Here is a 23,421-nt window from a genome sequence, read left to right as displayed (position 1 = left end):
GCCCGCGTCGATCGTCGCGGAGTTTCGCCGCAGCTGAATCTCCCTCAGATCACTTCCTAGTCATGGAGCTGCAGATTGTCTGTCAAGTAATACGGGCGTATTGATCAGAGACCAAAACAGAGTTTGTGATGTCGGAGGGATCTGGTCAACCTTCGCTTCAAGCAGCTCATGGGTAGAGCTCTTGGAGCTCTTGTTGGACACTGACAGACTTCTTCCAGTCGCGACGTATTGACGATCACCACGGCTATCATCGTGAAGTGATGGATTTGAACAAAAAGGACTGTTTGATCCATCTGGCACTGTCGGCATCTGACGGCAAAGCAACATTTCCACCGCAGCAGAGAAGCTAGACTGGTGGTCCTTTCATCATGACGAAGCCTGCCTCAAATCATGAGCCTTCTATGCGGTCAATGACGGTCACCTTGATAGCAACTGGATCGCATAGCCCTCTGGCAGCAGACTTTGGGTAATTAGCTCCTATCACAGCTGCTCAATCCATGGTGTGTGGTGGAACAACGCGAACATGCTCCTTCCCTGTGTTTTCATCGCCGGTCGTCGAGTCGTCCAATGTTGATATCATGCTTGTCTCGGTCTCATCTTTTTTACTAAGTGGTACGACTTGACAGGTTGAGGGCTGACGCGGTCGCGAAGGGTTGGGAGATTGGGCAGACGTGGCCCAAGCCACCAAACCTTAGAGCACGAGCGTTGGAGCTATATTCATTTTGTCCCTACACACGCAAAGGGAAGTCTGTATCACCATAAAGATCTATCAGCATCAGCACTTGTGCGTCGGGCTACATATTACCTCGGCAAAAGACCGTTACAGAAAGTGGTACAAATTATCTACAGACCACTCAGTCCACTACATCACAACTCGGTCATAATGGCAGACCACCTGGCTGAAATTGGATTCCGCCGGAAGGCCGGAAGCATCCTCACGTTCAATTGAAGCTGTTATTTGGCCCTGCTGTGACGCCGGCCGTTGTTGTCGAATGGCAACCAAGTTTCATAGATGTGGGTTATTGGACACGTCTGATCGGCAGAAGGCTTCATCGCTCCATATAAGGAATCTTTACCCTGCTGGAATATCGTCCCGAAATTCCTGCTGCACCTTTCATGACGATATTGGATGTCCTGGTAGATTTAGTGCTGAAGCAAATGGTTGAAAGGGATGCATATGGTATATCGCTCTACTCTGCATTGAACGCCATCTTCCAGACGAGCGATTAACGTTGCATGGTTCTTGAGGACGTAGCTGTCAATTCCGGAACCGACATACTTCAAAGACTACTGTAGACCTGCCCAATAATCCAGCCAAGAAGCAACGGAGAATCGGAGCAAGAGGGCACTGTATTGCCCCGAACCAGGATCTGTGCTCGACTTCCCCGCTCCCCCGGCTTGTCGTCTCCTCCTCTTCCCCGGAACGCCTCCTCGCCGTCTCGACGTGGCCATTGACTTTAGGCTATAGTCATCTATCTAGCCCGTCCATCGTCTTGGCTCGAATCATCACTCGCTCTCGAGCAGTCCTTTGTCTCCACTGCCTCTCCTACTAGACGAACGGCGGTGCAGGCTGCCAATATATTCATCGCGACGCTGGTGACACTGGATGCAGGCGAAAATGCGACCATCGGAGGGTGTATCGTGTCGGTTTCCCAATGGCTACATCTGTTGCACGTTGAGTCATGACTCGAGGGTTAGGCTAGTCATCATGAGGGGTCGCACAGTATGGTTAAGCCCTCTATCCCAGCTGTGGACTGACAGGTGAAGACATAAATAAAGCCGTTCCCTTACCACGCGTGGCCTTCAAATCTTGACTCTGTCGCATCCACGTCAACTTATCACTTTTCGCAATGCTATATGCTGAGGATGACAAGCTTATTTTCCGGTTCGATGATCACCTCCTCTGGATACAGCCATGGGGTGAGAATGCGCTCCGTGTGAGAGCTACGAAGCTTGCATCCATGCCCACTGAGGACTGGGCCTTGTCTACGAAGCTAGAGTCGGATCGACCTATCATCGATGTAGAGAAGAGCAAAGACTCAAGCATCTCCAACGGCAAGATCAAAGCCACCGTTTCCCACCGTGGCAAGATTACCATCTACAACCACAAGGGGGTCAAGCTTCTAGAAGAATACGCTCGTCACCGTCGTGACCCGAAAGACCCCAAATGCAGTGCCCTGGAGATTGAAGCTCGAGAGCTGCGACCAATTCTCGGAGGCGACTTTCATCTGACTATGCGTTTCGAGTCCCTCGATCCTAAAGAGAAAATCTTTGGGATGGGCCAGTACCAGCAGCCCTTTCTCAACCTCAAGGGGACCGACATTGAACTAGCACATCGGAATTCACAAGCCAGCATACCGTTTGCGCTTTCCTCCCTTGGGTACGGGTTTCTCTGGAATAGCCCGGCTATCGGACGAGCTGTGCTAGGCACCAATACCATGAGCTTCGAGGCCTATTCGACCAAAGTGCTGGACTACTGGGTCGTCGCAGGCGACACCCCAGCTGAAATCGAGGAAGCCTACAGCAGGGCCACCGGTTATGTCCCAATGATGCCCGAATATGGCCTTGGGTTCTGGCAATGCAAGCTCCGCTACTGGAACCAGGAGCAGCTCCTCGACGTTGCCCGGGAATACAAGCGAAGAAACGTACCACTTGACTTGATCGTCATCGACTTTTTCCACTGGAAACATCAAGGAGAATGGAGCTTCGACCCTGAATTCTGGCCCGATCCAGGTAAGCCTCACTATCACATTTAATGCAATCTCTAACAGACCCGCCAGATGCCATGATTCAAGAACTTAAAGCCATGAAGGTGGAACTAATGGTCTCGGTCTGGCCGACCGTCGAAACTGCCTCGTCTAACTACGCCGAAATGCTGGAACAGGGTCTTCTAATCCGCCACGACCGCGGCCTCCGCATTGCAATGCAATGCGATGGCGACATCACCCACTTCGACGCGACCAACCCATCCGCGCGAGCCTTTGTCTGGTCCAAAGCCAAAAAAAACTACTACGACAAAGGGATCAAAGTGTTCTGGTTGGACGAAGCCGAGCCTGAATACTCAATCTACGACTTTGACATCTACCGCTACCACGCCGGTAGCAACCTCCAGATCGGCAACATCTTTCCCAAGGAATACGCACGCGGATTCTACGAAGGCATGCGTGCCGCAGGCCAAAGCAACATTGTCAACCTCCTCCGGTGCGCCTGGGCCGGCAGTCAAAAGTACGGAGCCCTAGTCTGGAGCGGCGACATTGCATCCTCATGGAGCTCCTTCCGCAACCAACTCGCCGCCGGCCTCAACATGGGCCTATCCGGAATCCCCTGGTGGACCACAGACATCGGGGGCTTTCACGGCGGCGATCCAGACGACCCAGCATTCCGGGAATTGTTCACGCGCTGGTTCCAATGGGGGACATTCTGTCCTGTGATGCGCCTGCACGGCGATCGGGAGCCCAAGCCGGAGAACCAACCCACCGCATCCGGCTCCAACAACGAAATCTGGTCCTATGGCGAGGAAGTCTACTCGATCTGCAAAAAGTATATCGGGATCCGCGAGCAACTGCGCGATTACACAAGAAGTCTAATGAAAGAGGCGCACGAGAAAGGCACACCCGTCATGCGCACCCTCTTCTACGAGTTCCCGGATGACCCGCGCGCCTGGACCGTGGAAACGGAGTATCTGTTTGGCTCGAAGTATTTGGTCGTGCCGGTGTTCGAGGCCGGCCAGCGAACTATCACCGCATATCTACCGGCGGGGGCGTCATGGAAGGTTGGGGGGGAGGATGACAAACAGGAGAAGATCTACGAGGGAGGACAAGAAGTGCAAGTGGCGTGTCCTATTGAGAGAATGCCCGTATTTGTCAGGATTTAGCAGACATGTATCGCCGGGAAGTATCACACACAAAGTTCGATATAACAAGTTATACCGATGATGACAGGGGATATCACTATCACAATGCAATAGCAAGGTAGGCAGGGCAGGGCAGGGCTTCCTTTACCTTCCATCACCCTCCCCAACAACAATAGGCACCAAAAGAACCAAATCACAATAAATCCTCCGTACTAGGGTAAAAATCTAGAATCCCATTGAACTAATCTGAAATTGAAATGACAAATCCCCCAGCCACTTACTCAATCCCCCATTTGGATCCAGGTCAGGGTTCATGCTAGGTAGGTAGGTCATAGGCCAACCAAGACAGTAAATATACTTATTCCTTTTGTTCAAAAATATTCTTTCTTTTCTTTTTCAATGTTAATGCTCCATTCCAATCCCAGCCTCGTTTCGCCCAGGTCCAGTCCCACACACACACACACACACACACACACAGGGAATCCTCACATGGCAAAGAATGGAAAAGAAGAATATACTACCAGTACCCACTATTAGTATACTAAAAGATAGAGAATATTCTAGGTCTTTTTTTTTTCTTTTTGTAATTGCAATCTACGTATGTATCGAGTGGCGGACTGAATATAGATAGATAGATAGATAGATAGATAGATAGATAGGATGGATAGATAGATAGATAGTAGCCACAAAATTGAGCCAGCCCAGCTCAGCCTCGTCCAGACTAGCGGAGGGCGTAGTGTAGTGTAGTGTAGTGGTAGCTTAGCCACAGGGTTCTATGTACTATGTACTATGTATTAGGGTCATAGGGTCATAGCCTCATAGGATGGGTTGATGGATCTGGGAAAAAGCAATGGGTGTACTACGGAGTATCTATGTGTGTATCTATGTATGTATGTATGTGGGTGTGTATTTATGGGTATGGGTGTGTGTATGTATGTATGTATGGTTCAGCTTAGCCATACTTAGTACTTACTTGTACTTAGTACCTAGTACCTATTACCTAACTGGGGAATTAGTCATGCTAATACTATTATTATTAAGGCTAAGACTAATACTAGTTACTGATAGTAGATAGGGAATGAGGGAATATTCTGGATGGGTTCTTTGCTTGCTTGCTTTCTTTCTTTCGTTCTTTCTTTTCTTTCTTCGAGTTGAGTAAAGGAATGAGGGTTGTATACGAATGGATTTACATGATAGATGAAAGTACCATTGTAAGTTGGAGTCCGTGCAGGAGCTATGACTTTGCGTCTACTACTAGTAAACCTAACCATACGGAATACAGCGTGGCGAATTGAATTCTCCTGCCTTGGTTCTTGCAGCTCGTCATGGAAGAATTGACCCAATGTGGTCAGTGCAGGATCCTGGTGGACTGCTGTTGGGCTTGCTAATCTCCTATTCGCCTGTGTGCCGCCCTCCATCTGTATTCCGGCGTGACGGCTCGATTGGAGGACGAGGAGGAGGATAAGAAGGAGGGGGCAGCCTAGAGTCGAGGGTGGAGATAGTATCGGCAAAATGCACGGTCGTCAGACGGCTTGTGCAGGATATTTGCCCGTTCCAGACCCTCATTTTCATTAATTTCTTTTTTCTCCCTCTGGTTGGGTCTCTCGGGACGATTTGTGGATTTCCTAGTTGATAGTAGCAAGTAATGAATCGAGGCCAAAGCTTAACCAAGGACCAGCATCCCCGGTCAATTGCTCGCCAACGATGAATTGGAGCAGTGGTGCGACAAGCCGGTTCCAGGTTCTAACCGTGCTGTTGCCGAGAATAGACCTGACGGAACGGAGGAAAGAAATTAAGGGAAGCACGGGAGGGGAGGGGACCCCCAGGCCCATGGGAATGGAGAAAAGACGGGCCAGCCATCCATGGCTCCAGACCTTACCTCAGCGTCGGGACTGAGGGCTGAATGGGGTCGTGGAGATTGAGTTTCGACCGGGTAGATTGGGTTTATTCGCGGGCCTTGAATGGGTCTGGTTGGTCCGGAGGCCTGTTCATCTGGCCCACTGATGTTCCTGTCTGTCGCTACAGTCGGTAATAATCATCCCTTCCTATCCATCCATCCATCCATCCATCCATCCATCCATCCTATTGATGGTGCTCTCTTGGCTTGGGGCCAGGGCTTCTGATCATCCGCGCGACGTTGTCATGATCTCCCCTCTCCTCCTCCCCCCACCCTCTCACCTTGATCCAGATCCAGAATCCAGTCTGCAGGTGTATTTATCCGGTTGCGTACCGGTCAAGAATAAACTTCATTGACTGACAGCGGGAAACCCGTCGAGAACGAGGTCTGGTTCGGGGTCAACGGTCAGGATGGAAACCAAAATACGGGCGGCACTGGGAATGGATAGGATGTCCTGTGACGAGACGAGTCAAGTCACCGGATGGTGAGCCAACTGGGAATACAATCAAAAGAGAGAGACAGAGAAGAAAGGAGGGAGGGGAAGAGGGCGGGTGAAAAAGAGAGTTTCTCACTCGATTTGTCAGAGGGGTTACAACCCAGCATCAACACAGTCAATAGTGCCGTCACATCACATTAATCTGCATTGGTCCAGCATCCACCACGACGGCCAGGATCAAGTTGCCAGCTGGCTGGGAGAGAACACTGCAGCCATGGCATGGCATGGCATGGCGGTGGGAGTAGTAACCGGCCGCGTCAACACGAAGAAGCGATGGAGTTGTTGGTGGAAGGGGTAGGACGGGGTGTATCCTGATGATGATGATGATGATGATGATGGAAGGTGGGAGGGATGGTGGAGAGGGAAACCTAAGGAAGGGATCATTTCCCCTCCTCCGCCATCCATACATTCCAAGTCACACACCCCGTAGCATTACACAGTACACAGCCAACCCCATCATGAATGGATGATGTGTAGAATTCCCTCGCTGTCTATACATACATACATCCATACATTGTTGTACCACTCCATCAATGTATGTATCCAACGTACCTGACGTCGTAGCGAGTACATCCATCCCTCGTACCTACTGCCGTGTAGCCTTATCCTACATCATCTCCTTCCTCCTTCAGTATGGAAATCCCCCATCAACTGACACTGTACTGGGTACGGGGATGGAGTGTGAGTGGTTAGTGTACTACTACCCAGCTCCGTGGTACCTCCCTCATAGTCCATACTCCCCGTACGATACATACTCAGATACTTACCAGCGGAAGTAAGGAAGGGTAACGAGACCAACCTAACCAGTGGGGCCGAGTCATCCTGGTCAGCCGGCAGTAGCGGCTAAACCGCAAAGGGAAGCCTCGGGGCCATGCCCAGCCGGGCATCTGGGAGGATCGGGGAACCCACATGGTCCCCGAACGGGGAAGACATAAACCCCGAGCAGAGAGGGCATCCAATCACCGTGCTTGCAGATATGCCCGACGTCATGGGTACACCGGAACTCGTTGAACATGCTCCGCCAGGTGAGGTAGCATGTAGGAGGTAGGAGGTAGGAGGTACCTACCTTAGATCGAGATTCTGTTACCACGGGACGGGTTGACCGTTATTTCGACCATGGATCAGGAGAATAAAAATTAATCCCAAAGGTACGACTATACTAAAATGAAAAAGGTGCGGAGCAAGGATGATTAGCTGAACAAGGACTCGAAGGTGAATATTTCCACGATAGGTAAATGCGATCGTACATAGTATGAGAGATTAATCACCTTGTTACTGATGAGACAATTCCTCTACAACACTAATTCCGATTCACGTAGTAGTATAGTATAGTAATCCCCCTTCCAATTCCCCGCTATCTGAACCATCACCATCAACACGAATCATCCGACATATATTGAACCAAGTAGGCTACACGAACCAAACCAACTGACTCACTCACAAAAGAAAACAAGTAGAAAATAATACAGGAGGATTATCAATATGATGCATTCATTATATATGTATAATTCATGGGAGTGGAAGTCGTTACGGAGTATGATCTCAATAGTATTTCTGGCCAATAGTATTGGCTGGCTGACTGACAGCCGTGCTCGGACCGCCTGAGGTTCGCAGTCTTGGAGGCCCGACAGTCAGGAAACAGCGGCGGGATGCGAGAGAGCCGTTCGCTCCACCCTTCACCACATCCACATCCACTCCCCCTCCCCATACGCAGACAGGGTGTGTCCTGCAGTGGGATCCCTGTCTACCGGCGGGTGGCCTGTCTTGTTCTCTTGCTGTCTGTCAAGGTTGCACGACATGCTGCGGGCACGGTGGGTGTGGAGGACAAGTCGTTCTCACTTTCTCTCGCTTAGAAGTTAAGTTGCTCATTGGAATTGTGCTGTTCCCCATCAAATCTCGCAGTTACGGAGTACTTTTGAAGCGACGTTAAAAATCAATTTACTCCTACTAGGGACATTTCAATATGTCTTGTGGGAGCTGAAGAATTAATATTAATATAGTATATACTACCAAGATGGCCAGGCTCTGCTGAATATCCCTGGTTAGGTAAGTGAAGGGGACGATCCGCGCCAAGGAAGAGGGGAGGAGTGGGGTTCACCAGGGTTTATCTCAAATACTTCCCGTGTCTCTGATTGGTACCAATCCCAAGGTACGTCGGGGACCACCGACCTAAGACAAAGTGGTCGTAGCACTGTACATCATCGCGGACTAGGATTTAGACTCCTGTGGCCCCTTCGTGATCAATTCGATAGTCACGGTTCCTTCGTCCCCCAACTTCCGTCCAGCCGGGTCGGTCGCGTTGGAGACGTCGCGGATGCAATCGTTTAATCAGGTACCTTGCATCCCGCGGAATTCCAGTCGGTGTGATCCTGCCTTGGGATTTGGGCGGGTGTAGTCGCTGCGATCTATCATTCGGTTGGCGGATCCTGGAGACTCCATAGCGATAAGTACGACCAATTACGGAGTAAGTACTACCTACTATACTCGTAGTGAGGAGGGATGTTGACAAATGACGTTGTGAGTAACCTGGTATACCTTTGTGTCTTGGACCGAGGGATGTAGGTACACTGTACAGGTTACCAAATAAGGACTGGTATGGACGTATCTGTATGTATATCCGTTTGTCGTTTGTACACGGTACTCCGTACCACGAGGAAGAAGGTCGATCGCAAGCACCCGTCCACATGGCAGGCTGGTAACCTCCCACGACGTAAATGGCGTTTGACACCGCTCTGAACCCCTGTTTATCGATTTCTGGTTCAATAGCCCTCCAGAATTCCGAGGGGTCTGTGAGACCAGGTCGTTGCTCCGAATAAGCCCAGGCGGGCGGAGACATACGTTTGACGGACGTTGGCATTGTCATGGGGGATATCCCTCGGTTGATGGAATGCTTATGCGTTCTTGGTATTTGGTCGAGGTTCGATTCTGAGCCGGTCCACAACAGGATGTGGTGCAGAGGGGAAATCCGAAATCGATCAAATCGGTGATTTAAAAATAAAAAGGAGAATGCCATTGTCTTCGCATCAAAATCGTGCCTAGGTAATTGTCAATTCCATTCTCCAGATCGCACCTGTCAACTCAACGGATTAATCTCGCCTCCATCAAGATTAATCTACAGCCTTGACGCAGCTGGAGGCTACCCGAGATCGCTCCAACCGCGGCCCCCGTTGATCATTCCCGAGAGAGGACTAGCCCGGAGGTTCCAGAATGACAAATACCTTATTTTGGCCGGCCAATCAGCCGCCCGAGGGGGACAGTGGTTCGTCACGTCATGCAGTGCAGCCCTCAGGGGTTCGTGCTTCTAGCCTAGTCGTTTTAGCCCGTACCAAGCCACCGTTACCGAATACCATCCGCATGACGGTATGGATGGGTTACACGCAACCGCTCCTTCGCTTCCAACTCGTCCCCATGAATGATGACGCTCAACGGCGGGACTCGTGGCATTGCCTGGGATTCCATTCTTCGGAGAACCTGTAAGCGACGACCTCGACCGCCCTTTCCCGGAAGGTATGGAGCTCTCTGGATTTCCGTTGAACCGGAGAGATGCCTGACCCGCAGTCGAGTCAAAGTGTCACCGCTTGGAAACAACGTCAGGCGGGGACCATTTGTTGCTCTGTGCGGTGCCGTCTACATGTCGAGTGACCCGGACCTCCCTTGACCGGAGAATTCTTTATCAAATCCAGCAGGTTGGGCCAGGCAAAAATATAAAATAAAAATGAAAAATAAAAATGAAATAAAAAATAGAAGCCAGCCTGGAAGATTCCTCGGAGACCCCGGAGGTGTGGTAACCTGGAACAATAGCACTGCAAGAAAACGCCGCATGGCAGAAAACATGGTGAGGCTACATAGTGGCTAATAGTGTTGACGAGAAGAGCCATGATAGACCTGGAGTGATGATGACACGATGATCTGGATCTGATCATCTCAGCCATTGACGAAAGGTTATTGTTCCCCTTCCACACCACCGGATCAAGGCATCATCGAGGATGAAGGGATCAGCATAGATTGCCCAATCGCAGCAACGTTGAAAGCGATCGAACAATGGCCCGATGGCAAGATTCGTGGATGGCAGGCGATGCTGATACTAGTAGGCCATAGTCCAGAATGGTTAACTTTAGCTTCTCCTCTTAGCATGACAGCGGGACGGTACCGGTGCATGAGCTTACACTTTACTTACTCCAAGGGGCCATCTGCTGGTACTTCCGTTGCCCATGATTCATTTGGAATCTTCCGACCTTCCCCGGGTGATCGTGCCCCAAGCCATTGCGAGGTCTACTCCGTAGATAGATAGAATATGGGGCAGTTAATCTATGTGTGCGCCCCGTAGCTGCACTGCTGCAGAGTCGGATGAGGCTAGTGTCTGGCTGGGAACCATGCTGAAGAACGACAGCCAATCGAAGGGACCGGAAATGTCTCTGCCACTGCGATGGGCAAGCCCGAAAAGGGGGGCCCTGAGGATTCCATGAGATCTATCATTCTTCTGTTGCATTTCCCTCCCAGGCGAGCTTGCGCGGATCCATTACCCGGATAGAAACCTGAAGAACAACGTGAGTCAGGATCCTGAAAACTGAATTCTGGTTGGATGAGCCAGGCAGAATCTATTCTTTCCTTTCCTTTCTTTTTTTTCCTCTTTCGCCCTGCTTCTTTTACTCTGTACGGAGAATGGAGAGATGGGTCGGGGGCGTTGCGCCCGATTGAGCGGATAGTATCTGAGCCCTCTGCACGGGCATAGTTCTAAGCTAATCGTGTTAATCTGTTTCAGGTTTGTTCCTGATCGACTTTAGGATGCAGAAGCGACAATGAACCAAGAGGATGGGACGGTGTCCCGTCTGTCTGGTGCAGAGGGATTCAGATCGAACACTAGCCGCTGTGCGTAAGAATGATAATGGTGATTGGCGGGGATACCAGCTGACTAACGAAGGGGGATGCACAGGCAGGAAAGAACTGCTCCGATCTTTTGTTCAAAGCGCTGCCTTACACCGGCGCGAAGGTACTCCGGGCCAGATTCAAGATTGCGTACGATCCCCATGTCGATCCCAACCGGACCGGGTATGAGACAAAGCCAAAAGATTTCAAATTGTCAGAGGACGCTAGCCAATCTGCGCCAATCATGAACTCCACTCAAACGGTTCATGTTCTGGCTTCTTCTGGGTAACGGTCCACGGGGAGGGTCACTTTTAGGGTGAGGACGGGACTATACTCATACTTGGTAGATACTATATACATACTAGATACTAGATACTAGATACTAGATACTAGATACTAGATACATAGTATGGTAGTATTTCGGGAGAGGTCATGGCTAGCTGAGGAACATCAAAGTATTCTGTACTCTGTAAATCACTATGTAATATACTATGTACAATGTACTGAGAATATGAACGTGGGTTCAATTGATCATTCACAATAGTACGATCCCATCGATGGTAGCTGTGAACAATGCGCAGCCGATCTGACCAATATGGAAAGCCATGACTCGATCTTTGACCCAGAATAGCCCTTTTTGCCTATCTTTCCACGATCTCGGTACACTTTAACGCCATTCTGCAGTCAGTCGGGCTCTTTGTCATTCTTCCCTGTCCCCTGTCCTTCCCCTCCCTCCCTCCTTCTTCCCCCTCCTTTTTTTGCCCATTAGAATTTCTAATTCCGAGGACATCCGCCCCGCCTGACTCATGAACTCCAACCGACCTGGACCACTCCCTTCCTCCTTTCTCCATTCCCATTCGCCTCTTGCAGACCGTTTCTGCCGCTCCCGTTTTCCTGTCAGGGCCTGAACTTTGACGAGCATGGGCCAGATGGGCTCTTTTGGTCACGCCCGATTGATCGGTACCATTCCCCTCCCTCGCACCTTTTCTCCTCTACGGTTTGAGATGTTGCAGAGAATCCACATTTAATTAAATTAATTCTCCCTATCGTGTTGCTATAATTGTATCCTCCTAGCTCCTATCTGTCGGATCAGCTGGCCTGGTGATGCGGAGGATGAATTTCTCATCATCATCATCTTCTTCTTCCTAGTTCTCAGACTCCCAGGAATGTAACCCCAGGATTAAACTATCAGGGAGGGCTGGAGGAGGAGGGGAAGATCAACCAGCCAGGATGTGATGTCCGGGAAACGCCGCCACGGTGGTTCCCATGAAGCCTGGGCAGAGATGCCTTGGGTGGCACACCGTCTGATAGTACAAAGTAGCCCCCGGTTGAACCAGGGTAGCCTTGCCACGGACACGACTCATGGGATGGGTTCCCCTGGACCGTCTCAGCCTGTCTCTGTCTCTGACACAATGCCTCGAAACCACGACTCGCCTGCACCGAAAAAAGCAACGGGGGTAGACATGTGTGCCTCACTGTGCCAGTAATAGTACTGCCATGATCCCTGCTGCAAGCCTGCAACACCGATCCTGTGGTAGAGCCGTCACTAGGGTAGCAACCTATACTACCTCCGGCGTGTGCACTGGTCTACTGGATAGTGGCAAATCCTCCCCACGATCCGGAACCGCCAGCTGCACACCAGCTGATAGCTGCCCTGTTTTCTTTTGCAGCCCCTCCAAGTCGTACTTCGTCGTCGTCCCCTGTCAAGCATGGGTCTGACTTACCCAAAGGAGATACTGTAAGACGTCGCCGTCAACCGCATCTTCCCCACTTGGGCCAGACACTGAGTTTTTGTCATGCTGAAGTCCCAATTAATCCATGGGCTAGCCTCGCAGTTGTGCCTAGTGTCAGGAGGCTACCTGAGGTGTGGGTGTCGTACCTGCCTGATACCTGGGTAGCCTAACCTTGTGTAATTTACACCCATACCGCACGTAATCTATACTACACATACATTACATACCAGCGGGTACGGCTGCATTAAGGAAAAAAAAAGGGAGGGGGGAATAAAAATCAAAAATCAAAAAATGGAAATAAAAAAGTAAAACCAAAAAAAAAAGAATTCCCCCCCCAATTCCAAAAAATCAATAATAGTTGGTTTATTATTATTAAATTTATTCCTCCGACACAACTGTCAGCTCCGAGATCTTGGATGATCAGATCTTCTCCTATAGCGTGCTCCAAGTGTGGAGCAAGTAGCCATTTTTCTCTGACCCGTCTCCCTGGTCATTGTATTCGGCGGCGCTGCTTGTTGCTATAATAGATGATCGTAACCTTCATCTCCATCGCTCCTGAACACGACTATTGTCTATCGCCCTTTTTATAATTCCAATTCCCCCTTCCAGTCTCACTTCTCTTGCCTATATCTACCACCGCCGCGACGCACCTTGGAACCTTATCCTGATCCCATCCACCACTTATCTACTCTCCCAACTTGCACCTGCTTGCTCTCCTCCTTGCTTGTCTTATCCTTTCGTGTGGTCTCGTCCCCACCCTCACGGTAAGCTGCCTGTTCCCTTTAAAGACGTCAACCCTTCCCCGCCCACGCATTGTACCTGAACTTTGTCGGCATCCCTTGGCCTGAGCCAACTCTTTTAAAAACTCTCCGATACCTCCTGGCATTGTTGAGTCTAACATTGCTTCAATAGATCTTACTATCCGCTTCGCAAATTAAACACTTCGGATTTAATTTCCTGCCCGTCACCTGCAATGGCTCCCACTCATCGTCGTGGACCCTGGGTCCCTGAAGAGGACCAGTTGCTCCTTCAGTTGGTGCGCGAACAAGGCCCCAACAACTGGGTGCGCATCTCTCAGCACATGCACTATCGCTCTCCCAAGCAATGCCGCGAACGTTTCCACCAGAACCTCAAGCCGTCCTTGAACCGCGAGCCCATCTCGGCCGAAGAGGGCCTGATGATCGAGCGCATGGTCAACGAAATGGGCAAGCGCTGGGCCGAGATCGCTCGGCGCCTGGGAAACCGCAGCGACAACGCGGTCAAGAACTGGTGGAATGGCAGCATGAACCGCAAGAGAAGAGGCCTCCCCACCTCGCCGCACGCCGGCCGCACCATTCACGGCCGCGTCGAAGCCCCGTATGCCCGGGCCTCGCTGGCCATGAGCAGCCCCATCAGCCGCTCCCGCTACTCCTCCATCTCCAACGACCGCTCTCTGACTTCCTGGACCAAGTCGCCCTCGTCTCGGCGCGAATCCATCTCCGCTGCTTCGATTGACTGCCCCCGGCAGTTGACCCCCATCTTCACCCTTCCTGCTCTCAACCGCCCCGTAGAAACTCCTCTGACCTCGCCGGCCTTTTCGGAAACCCCGTCGATGGAGCCTCCTTCGATGATCTCGGACCACAACTCAGTCTCTTCCTCCTCCCCGAGGACTATCGCATCCCCACAGCTTCTTCCTCTTCCCGTGGACATGAGACAACAATACGATTTCCGCCGATCGAGCGGCGCCGACGAGATCTACGGGTATGCACCAAAGCCCCTGGAATCCTTCTCCGAGCTGTCGTTGAAGCAACGATGGCTCGCCGATCACCAGCAATGGAGCCAGCACCGCCCCCTGTCGCCGACATGGGGGGCACCGTTGGAAGACAAGCCAGAGGCCCCGCGCGACTCGCGCATGGGTCTGCACAACTTGCTCAACTAACGAACGGCACCTTGCTGAATGATCACGACTTTTCTTCTGTTAACTTTGGGAAATTTTATGTACATGACCTCCGACCCTCGTCACTCCTTTGTTTGGCATAATTTCCTTTGTATTATATCATCATCATGTATATTGTTTTTGGATGGATCGGCTCGGCAACTCCACGGCGGGTCACGTGGACACACCGGGTTTTCCTTACGGTACCAAAAAGCATTCGGGATCATCTTGTGTCATATGTCCCATCTCCTTGTTTTCTTTGTCATTGGGGGGTAATAATCATGTATAGAGGGGTTGGTGGTTGCTTTGGCTGTATATGTTTGGGGGACTGGAATATTGAGCTTGGACTAATAATACCCATGTTTGTTACATCGCTACGATGATTCTAATGACTAATCAATCACATCATCACTTATCATCTAATGTCTTGATTATTATTCTTTGTAGATTCCAGCCTCCTCGCTCTGAATTCCTTGTGATCTCGTCGATTGAGTCAGTCCCTGGGATAAGATTTCCCAATGGGGCCAACAGAGTTTGACCGTTGCGCCGCGCCCTTCGGAACTCTCGAGACGAATGGAATAGGGGCAACCCGATCCACCTCCCAATCCAATCCAATCCACTGGACAACGCCGCATATCCTCCGGAAGGGTGGCTGGCTGTCATCCTCAGCTCCTGTCTGCCGTGAAGCCGCGGAAACAAGAGGTCCAGCACACGCAAGGGGCGAACCAAAACTTACGAGCCCGAGACACGAGGCCACCAGGCCAGGCGGATAACAAAATAAAAACACAAATCAGAATAATTCACAATTCAGGATAATAATAATACAAATACGAAAATAATAATAAAAAAAAGGATAAGAGGAGGATAGATGGATGGATGGATGGTGAAGGATGGCGACACATACACATCCACACCACACACACACTACAAGGTAAACTGGACAACACGCAGGGAAACCCTCGCGACGACTCACTCACTCATGGATGGGATGGGATGGGATAGGATGAATGAATGGATAGGTCCAGTCCAATCCAATTCCATTAGGAACGCAGCTGACGTCCGAACCAATCCTCAACCTGATAGACATTGGTCGTGATGGTCCATGCATAACTGCCAGTGTCATGAATGGCTACTCCCCCTCCCTTTTTTTTTGTTGCTTCGATGCTGGATGCCGCAAGGTAAGGTTGATACCCAGACAAAAGTTTATTCCAGGATGTGGATTCCCCAACTGTTTGGGATGATTCGTCGGTGCCCCTCCCTCTCCCTCTCTTTCTCCCTTCCTGCCTGCCTGCCGGCTTGCTTGTCCGCCCTCCCCTCCCTCCCTCCTTTGCACATGTCGCTAACGGTCACTTCCAAGCAGCCCCGTTTTTTTTCTCTTTCGCGCGAGGATCCTGGCTGCATGCCCTTGACCTATGGATGGATGGATGGATTGGATGGTTCCCGCCGGGCTTCATTCCATGTCCGGTCCCCGAGAAGTGGACTAAGCCTAGGTAGTTACTTACTACCTACCCTATGGTAGGGAGCAAGCAGGCTAGGAAAAGCAAATACGATGCGATGGATGCAGACGACCCCCTCCATTCCCGCCACAGGGTTATGTGCCACACACACACACAACCTGTTACTGCCTACCTACTTAGTGCTAGGCCTATCTAGTGCCAGGGTTATCGCCACAAAACGGATACCCAAGCCACAGCCATTGATGCAGGTATGCCGATCAGGCAACCATGACTGATCAAGAATGAAGGTTACGGGAGGAGGAGGAGAGGGCAGAGGAGCTGGTATCCACATTGTGCATGCACAGGGTACTGTTCCGCCAATCTAATCATGCTGCAACTATCGCAGCATGGCTACATGAATAATGTAATGGGTATGAACTTGATTCTACGGAGTAACCTAGATACCTAGGACTGGTACAATTCAGTTCAGCCGGTGTGGATCCAGTCTAGTCTGCAGGGTGAGGTGAGGCCAGCATGATGCAACTCGTATGGGGGAGGGGGAAGCAGAGTTAACCTACCTAACCGTTGATTTCGTATCAAGTACACATGACATACTCCATACTCCATAGATAAAATGAAAGCATTGTTACACCACCAAACAAGCGATCTAACACAAGGAAGACTCCGGGGGTTACACAGACCAACTCAACTCAACATTCATTCATCCGTAGTCGTTGCAGATTAAAATAGACGAAACAATATCCCCTACACCACAACATACATACATACCTACCTAAGTAGATAAGTGCCCTGCACAACCAACAAAGAAAAACAATAAACCAACCCAACAATGGCCCAGCCCTGACTGAGTGGAAAGTGGGGAGAGAGATCTTGACCTTTGCTTTGCCCGGTAGAACAGATTCTCGCATTAATTAACTCCCCGCCGATCTTTTTTTAACATTTGATTTGGAATTCTGGTCACTAGCGTCGCGCCACTAATCCGGTTTCGGATGCACAACGTGACGTACCCTCCGGGCGGCGGGATTTCATCATTGATTGGTGGAGGGGCAGTGATGTCGATAGGTAGTAGGTAGGTTGACCGTTACACAATCTCCACGATGGATTTGGGATTTGTTGTGAGGTAGATAAGTAAGTGGATAGATGGATACGGGGTATGTTAATTGGAGTAGTCAAGAGGGTACTTACTTACGTAGAATGAGCGATTGATTTAGGTACCTATCTACCTACCTAGTTTACGTACATACTTAAACTGGATTATTATTATTATACTTAAATTGATTATGTTATTTACTACTGCACCTGCACACACTGCAGTAATAATATCTCTGACAGCTGAAATCTGAAACCAAACCACCCAATTCTGTCTGTAGCAATGGCAGGTTATTTTAAACCATGCCACGCCATGCTATTGTTTCATTTCCCACACCTATCCAACTACCTACTGGTAGATACCTAGATAATGGTAGTGGTCGCAAACCCAACAGTGCAGCAACACCACAAAAGATGTGGGGAACCAATCAACCAATAATCACCCAGGAACCCGACCCCTGGGGCACCATTAGCTTGGGAATGGATTATGGATGATGTTAGAGCGTTGAGGGCCCTCCAGGCTCCAGCCCTCCCACAGATTAATTTTCCCGGTTTGATCGTCCGATATGCAGATTTATGCATCGACGAATTGTTCCAGGTAGATTGGTTACTACCTACCTGCCTATTCTACTATGTACGGATATTGTGTATGTCATGTGAGTTGCCACGCTGCGCCTCTTATTATTGTTCGATACCTAGATAGATAGATGAGTGGCAGCTGAACTGGTGTGTGTCTGGTCTAACAGTAGTCTACTAGTAGTCTATGTATAATCAACGTTATTATTACCGCCTAACCATCCATCCATCCATCCATCCATCCATCCATCCATCCATCCATCCATCCATCCATCCATCCATCCATCCACATCCGAAACATGAAAATAAGATAGGATAGGATAGGAATCGGATCGGATGTACGACAAAATCATCCCTCCGTACTATTATTATTCATTATATGAATAATATAATGAATAATCCAAGCATGATGAATGAATGAAACCCTACCGATTCCCCAATCCAGAAAAGCCTCAACACGCGGACACGCCGCCCGCCCAACGAACTTGATTTCCCCGATCTGAATCATGGATTGGTAGGGAGTAGGTAGGTAGTAGGATGGATCTTCCCGTGGTCCCTGCGGTCCAACGTCTCCAAGCGACCCGACAGACCCAGAACCAGGGTTGGGAATTTGGGATGGGGACGGGGATAGACTAGCGGGGATATGAAACGGCCGCGTTGGAGGGTGGTCCACGGTTGGGATTCGAGAATCGAGGAAGTCGAAATGGAATCTGGAGAGTTATTCGATTTGGTTCGAATTTGGTGGGGGGTTATTGGTGTTCGCTGGATCGATAGTATTCTCCTTTTCTTTTTTCTTTTGGGGTTGGGTTTTTTTTGGTGGGGGATGGATCGTGGAAGAGGATGGTGTCGGGATCGGGATCGGATGTTTTGGGCTCCGATTATTCATTATTTACGGAGTACTCCGTAGAGTGGTAAATATCCAAGGAGTATCTATGGATTATGGAGGTAGGTGTTAGGTAGGGTCTCTAAAGCAATAGTAACTAGTAGATTGTAGCAGAACCCGATCGATGAGGGCACTGACAGTGACACATCAAGAAAACCGACTGACGAGAACGAAAGCGCTCAACAGGTGGGGCCCACCATTCCTTTCACAGTAACCCTCGCGAAATTTTACCCAGATTGATAAAAGTCGTTGCCCAAGCTTAATGGTGGCTGATATAGTGGATAATAGAAGAATACTAGCAGTCATCTTGACGTTAATTCTCTTCTCCCCCTTTTCTTCGTGTGTGTGTTCAATTGACTTTCCGTACGTGCTTAACTTTTCCACGGTAAAGTATATTTCCTACTTTTTCCGTTCCCTTGGGCATGCAGACAGCGGTACCATAGCGTCGGGTACATCCGATCAACCAAAGGACGTGCAGCAGGATGGAAAGATGATCTGAAAATTGGTCCTGAGTCTCGACTCGGTCTTTCTGTCGTTGAAGTTTCTGGAGATGGACGGACGGGTTGGACCTGGATTGGTCGCTTATTGGATGATGCTGGGGGGCTGAGGAATTAAGAATATATTAATTCGGGCCTTTGCATATACTTTATTGAGTATAGTGTGGTGCGGAGACTGTCCGTATGCTTTTCCGGGGGGTTTTATTCGTTGTTGATTGAGATGAGCTTTGTCCTTTGTTTGTGGTACTGTCTTCTTCACTACTGTTGATATTGTACTTGTGGTGGTGTGATGTTAGGTCATGTGATAATATACCATATACTTTACCTACCATCTTTATATGCTATCACTATGTAACTACAGAGTCCATATACAGGTAATATGATCAACCCGATCAGGGTCCCTCAATCAGGGACAGGAATTAGCACAGCCATCTATTTCCCACATCCCCCTACTAGTCTGAGTAGATAGTCTCCTGACTCCTAGTCCTAGACAGCCCCTACTCCTGAGTCCTGACAGGACCTGTAGATACGATGATGGAGACCCAAGTGGACCCAGCTGAGCTCCAACTGAATCTAGGATGCGACGTTGAGATCAGGCCTTCACACCACAAAGCACTTTGATTGGCCCTCGGAGGATCTCGGGGTGGGTGATCGACTTATCTGAACTGGGATTAGGGTACCCGCCTTGCCGGTCCGCCCGTGATCGGCAAGAAACGCATCGCTCGTGGGTGACTATCCATATAGGGGAATGGTCACTAGCCTGAATGGAGTAGATTTATATTAATTAATTGATATGTATGATACAGAGTACGTGGAGGATTACATACACTATTTAATATGTAATATGAGTAATGTTGGTATTGGCTATTGTAGTAAGGAGTATGTAAAGTAGGAATAAAGAACAGAATCAGTGCACTATGTACCGCAAGGACCTCACCATCACAAACCACAACACAGACCACTTACCTAATCGAGTCGAGCAACACACCATTGAGGAGTATTTGTCATGGGGGGGAGTGGAGTGGATGGATGGATGGATGGATCTGATCCGGGCGCTGCGCTACTGGAAATACCATACAATACATAACACAGTCCCCGTTTCGAGTACGAGATACGAAAGAATCCGTAATACAACCAGGAACCCTTCCACCTAAGGGGTTCTTCGCTTCCACGTGGAGAGGGAGCGTTAGATACGCGCCGTTGCCGGTGTATTTCTGTATGGTATTGTATCCGTATCGGCGGTAGGTATGGTATCGCTAGTGTGGTATGTATGTTGAACCCAACCCAACCCCCTGGTTAGTATTCCCCTAGCTCTAGTCTTAGCTGAGGGAGTGACTGGTTAGCAACGGTTTTTGGCAGCGAGGCTGACGGACGGATTAGAGCGGAGTTGATTGACTTTCTTGACTTGACTGGGTCTCAGCTGGGCTGGACCTGGTTGGTTAGTTAGTGACTTCTATCCTAGTAAAGAGTAGAGACAGGTATCACCTCCCTAATCCCTATGTAGGAGAAGCAAGATCTGATCGATCGCTATCCTTCCATATCCCAAATAGGATGTTTCATGACTCGCCATTTCCAAATCATTCGGTTTGCAGGGGTGCAGAGCAGGGGTGGGCTATTTTTGCTTTGTTTCGAACTTCGATGCTGGTTCTAGGGGTTTGGGGTGTGTTGGGTAGATTGATCTATCTTGGTGACTACGTAGTGTTTGATGGAGATCAATCTATCTATTTACAATTACATAGTATGGGGGGGGGGGGGTGTTTGGGTTTGGGGTTGGGGTTGGGTTGGGTTGGGGTTCTTGGGTTACCCCTGACTAAGGAACGCACCCATCACAAAGTGACAGTGGAGGAGCATGTATGTACGATATAGGTACTATGTACTCCGTACTGATGGAGATAGATAGGCAGAAGAGAAGCACGGCCTGTCTTGTCTTCCATGTTTACATGACTGCAACCAGACTAGAGATCTGGTGCATGAGACGCCACCTATAGTCGGAAAATAGTCAACCAACCACTGGCCAGTCCCAGTGGCAACCCCAGAGGAGAATTAGTCCGATCCAGCCAGCTACTAGTACCTAACAGGTCATCAATTCGTAGGGATTGCGACTATGATGGATCGTCAGGAAGAAGGAAGCAAGAGTATCTAGTACCAGGTGGCTGGAATCGCGTGACCCATCCTTGTTTCTTGTTTCTTGTTTCTTTTTTCTTCACGATTATCCATTGCTGACCAAGCGTGGATGCCATGTGCTGAGGATGGATGGATCTCTTTGTTTTATACCGAGTACACACTAAGTCTCAACTATGCACCCATCTTCGGGAACCTGAATTAACATCCTAATATGATAATTACCCAGGCCATCTCCGAAGTGAGGCTGCTCGATCGACCGATCGACTGGCTGACATCACGATTCGACGGCGGCATTGAGATGATAATCCCGGATGGCGAACAGGTCCCCGATACCCTTACCCACTCTCTTCCACTAGTCGGTTAACCTCGCTGAAGGATCGGAATGCTGGTTATTGTCATACATGCTGTGTACGGCCAGTTCTTTTTTCCTTGACATGGAGGTCGTGCTCATGCGCGCAACTGTCACCATCCCTGCACATGCAGTTGCAATCCGCACCGCCGCTCCAAGGCAAGGGATTTGAAATCCTGCGTTGGCTGCATGTGATGCCGCGCTTGTCCTACCTGGGTTATCAATCTGGTCACGGTGGATAGGTCTGAGTGATTGGAATAGGATAGGTGTGCATTTGTGGTGGTTAATGCGGTTATACTGTTATTGGGTATACTGTTATTGGGGTAGTGATGAAAGAGCCATGTTGGATTCGATATACTGGATAATATTTACTCTACAGCAACTACATTTACTGCATGAAGACTCTGCCACTGGTATTAGCATCGGTGACTACCTACGATATTCCTAGTCTTCGGCACCATCCTGACTGTATCAGGATACTTCCCATGGCATTTGCCAGTCTTAAGAAGGCATATTTCTGTTAGAAAATCTAAGAAGAAGCTATTTAAGGAATATCCCACCCCTGCTTGTGTTACCAAACCCATCAAGCAGATTTATTCCCTGCTCTAACCATTATGTATGGTCTTATGACTTTTATGTGCAATGCCTTATAGATTACAATGTCCCTATAACCTATCTCATACGTGCGTCTTATATACGCCACACTCCAGTTGCCCTAATGGCAACTGATGCATATTCTCCCAAAGGAATACGACTACATTACCAAACATCACCGCTTGAGGCTGCTATCATCGACTAAACAGCATTCACGGTAGTTTCATAAGGGCCTTGCTTACTGGCTGCCCACGCAATCGATACGAAGAGAACTCACCATACCAGTCCTCTTTGATGCTGCTGTACTCATCACCAGATGAGAGACAGTATCTGGAGCAATGTCATCAGCGACCTGAATGAATTCCCACTGGTATAGAGACATCATAGACTATCAACAATGGCAGAGGTCACTCTATATATTACAAAGGTCTATACTCAATCGAACAAGTATATCTCCTGATGATCGGGGTATCGAGCTTCGAGTCAGTTTCATCCTCGACGACATCCCCAAGTCGGTAGCTGTTGAAGATAGTGGGACCATCACTGGGGTGCTCGATACCAGTCTTACAGTATAGTAAACGGCGGTGTCACCTGATCGCATCGCTTTGTGGCCTCTTCTTCCTGCGGCTCCCTCTTCCGATATCTTCAACAGACCTACGCATCAGATCACCAATACACATCTCCTTGGCTTCCGCGACAAGTCCTTATAAGATCGGCCGATCCTGTCCCCCGAGACCTCCGGCTGCTACGCAGAAGACCTATTTTGTTTATGCTGCATTTATGATGTGAAGTGTGCTGCTCGCCGTATTCCTCCTGAGAAATGGCGGGCCGCCCTTTGTCGACTATTCTCATCCATTGAGAAACTCATCCGGTTGAGAAAGTCTCAGAGTCTGGGACATAGCCTACCATGCCATGGTACGGTAATCGCGGAACCTCAAGGTTCCACCAGGATAACCGTAATCTCAAACGCTCAGAATGTGACAGACATTAGCCTGGTACTCTAAGCTCTAACTCAATGGCGGTCATCGCCAGCGCGATCTATTCCACTCACACGAACCTCGGCATCTTTTCACTTCTTACAAGATGCATACC

At 49.5% G+C, this 23,421-nt stretch overlaps 5 protein-coding genes across 5 annotated transcripts; 2 read left to right on the top strand and 3 right to left on the bottom strand.

The window, feature by feature from the left end:
* Positions 1-1,643: 1,643 nt before the first annotated feature.
* On the top strand, positions 1,644-3,980 carry BO94DRAFT_506871 (putative glycosyl hydrolase). The gene is made up of 2 exons (XM_025609589.1): positions 1,644-2,733; positions 2,781-3,980. Exons 1-2 carry the CDS (start codon positions 1,851-1,853, stop codon positions 3,872-3,874), a joined length of 1,977 nt encoding a protein of 658 aa, XP_025472453.1. The 5' UTR covers positions 1,644-1,850; the 3' UTR covers positions 3,875-3,980.
* Positions 3,981-8,223: 4,243 nt separating this feature from the next.
* On the bottom strand, positions 8,224-9,639 carry BO94DRAFT_133702 (uncharacterized protein). The gene is made up of 3 exons (XM_025605669.1): positions 9,465-9,639; positions 8,345-9,281; positions 8,224-8,271 (listed from the first exon to the last, which is right to left on the bottom strand). The coding sequence occupies exon 2, from the start codon at positions 9,257-9,259 to the stop codon at positions 8,462-8,464; it is 798 nt and encodes a 265-aa protein (XP_025472452.1). The 5' UTR covers positions 9,260-9,281; positions 9,465-9,639; the 3' UTR covers positions 8,224-8,271; positions 8,345-8,461.
* Positions 9,640-10,317, bottom strand: BO94DRAFT_133673 (uncharacterized protein). The gene has a single exon (XM_025605668.1). The coding sequence runs from the start codon at positions 10,176-10,178 to the stop codon at positions 9,837-9,839; it is 342 nt and encodes a 113-aa protein (XP_025472451.1). The 5' UTR covers positions 10,179-10,317; the 3' UTR covers positions 9,640-9,836.
* Positions 10,318-12,215: 1,898 nt separating this feature from the next.
* BO94DRAFT_571240 (uncharacterized protein) lies at positions 12,216-13,090 on the bottom strand (the record flags this gene model as incomplete). Its single annotated transcript, XM_025614863.1, has 5 exons — positions 12,216-12,546; positions 12,681-12,812; positions 12,837-12,911; positions 12,992-13,048; positions 13,073-13,090. The coding sequence occupies 5 exons, from the start codon at positions 13,088-13,090 to the stop codon at positions 12,301-12,303; spliced, it is 528 nt and encodes a 175-aa protein (XP_025472450.1). The 3' UTR covers positions 12,216-12,300.
* Positions 13,091-13,336: 246 nt separating this feature from the next.
* flbD (putative MYB family conidiophore development protein FlbD) lies at positions 13,337-15,172 on the top strand. The gene is made up of 2 exons (XM_025610672.1): positions 13,337-13,609; positions 13,758-15,172. The coding sequence occupies exon 2, from the start codon at positions 13,819-13,821 to the stop codon at positions 14,761-14,763; it is 945 nt and encodes a 314-aa protein (XP_025472449.1). The 5' UTR covers positions 13,337-13,609; positions 13,758-13,818; the 3' UTR covers positions 14,764-15,172.
* The last annotated feature ends 8,249 nt before the right edge of the window (positions 15,173-23,421 follow it).

The sequence above is a fragment of the Aspergillus sclerotioniger genome (assembly GCF_003184525.1).
Source record: "Aspergillus sclerotioniger CBS 115572 chromosome Unknown BO94scaffold_2, whole genome shotgun sequence".
Lineage (NCBI taxonomy): Eukaryota > Fungi > Ascomycota > Eurotiomycetes > Eurotiales > Aspergillaceae > Aspergillus > Aspergillus sclerotioniger.
This window is presented reverse-complemented; position numbering and strand designations above follow the sequence as displayed.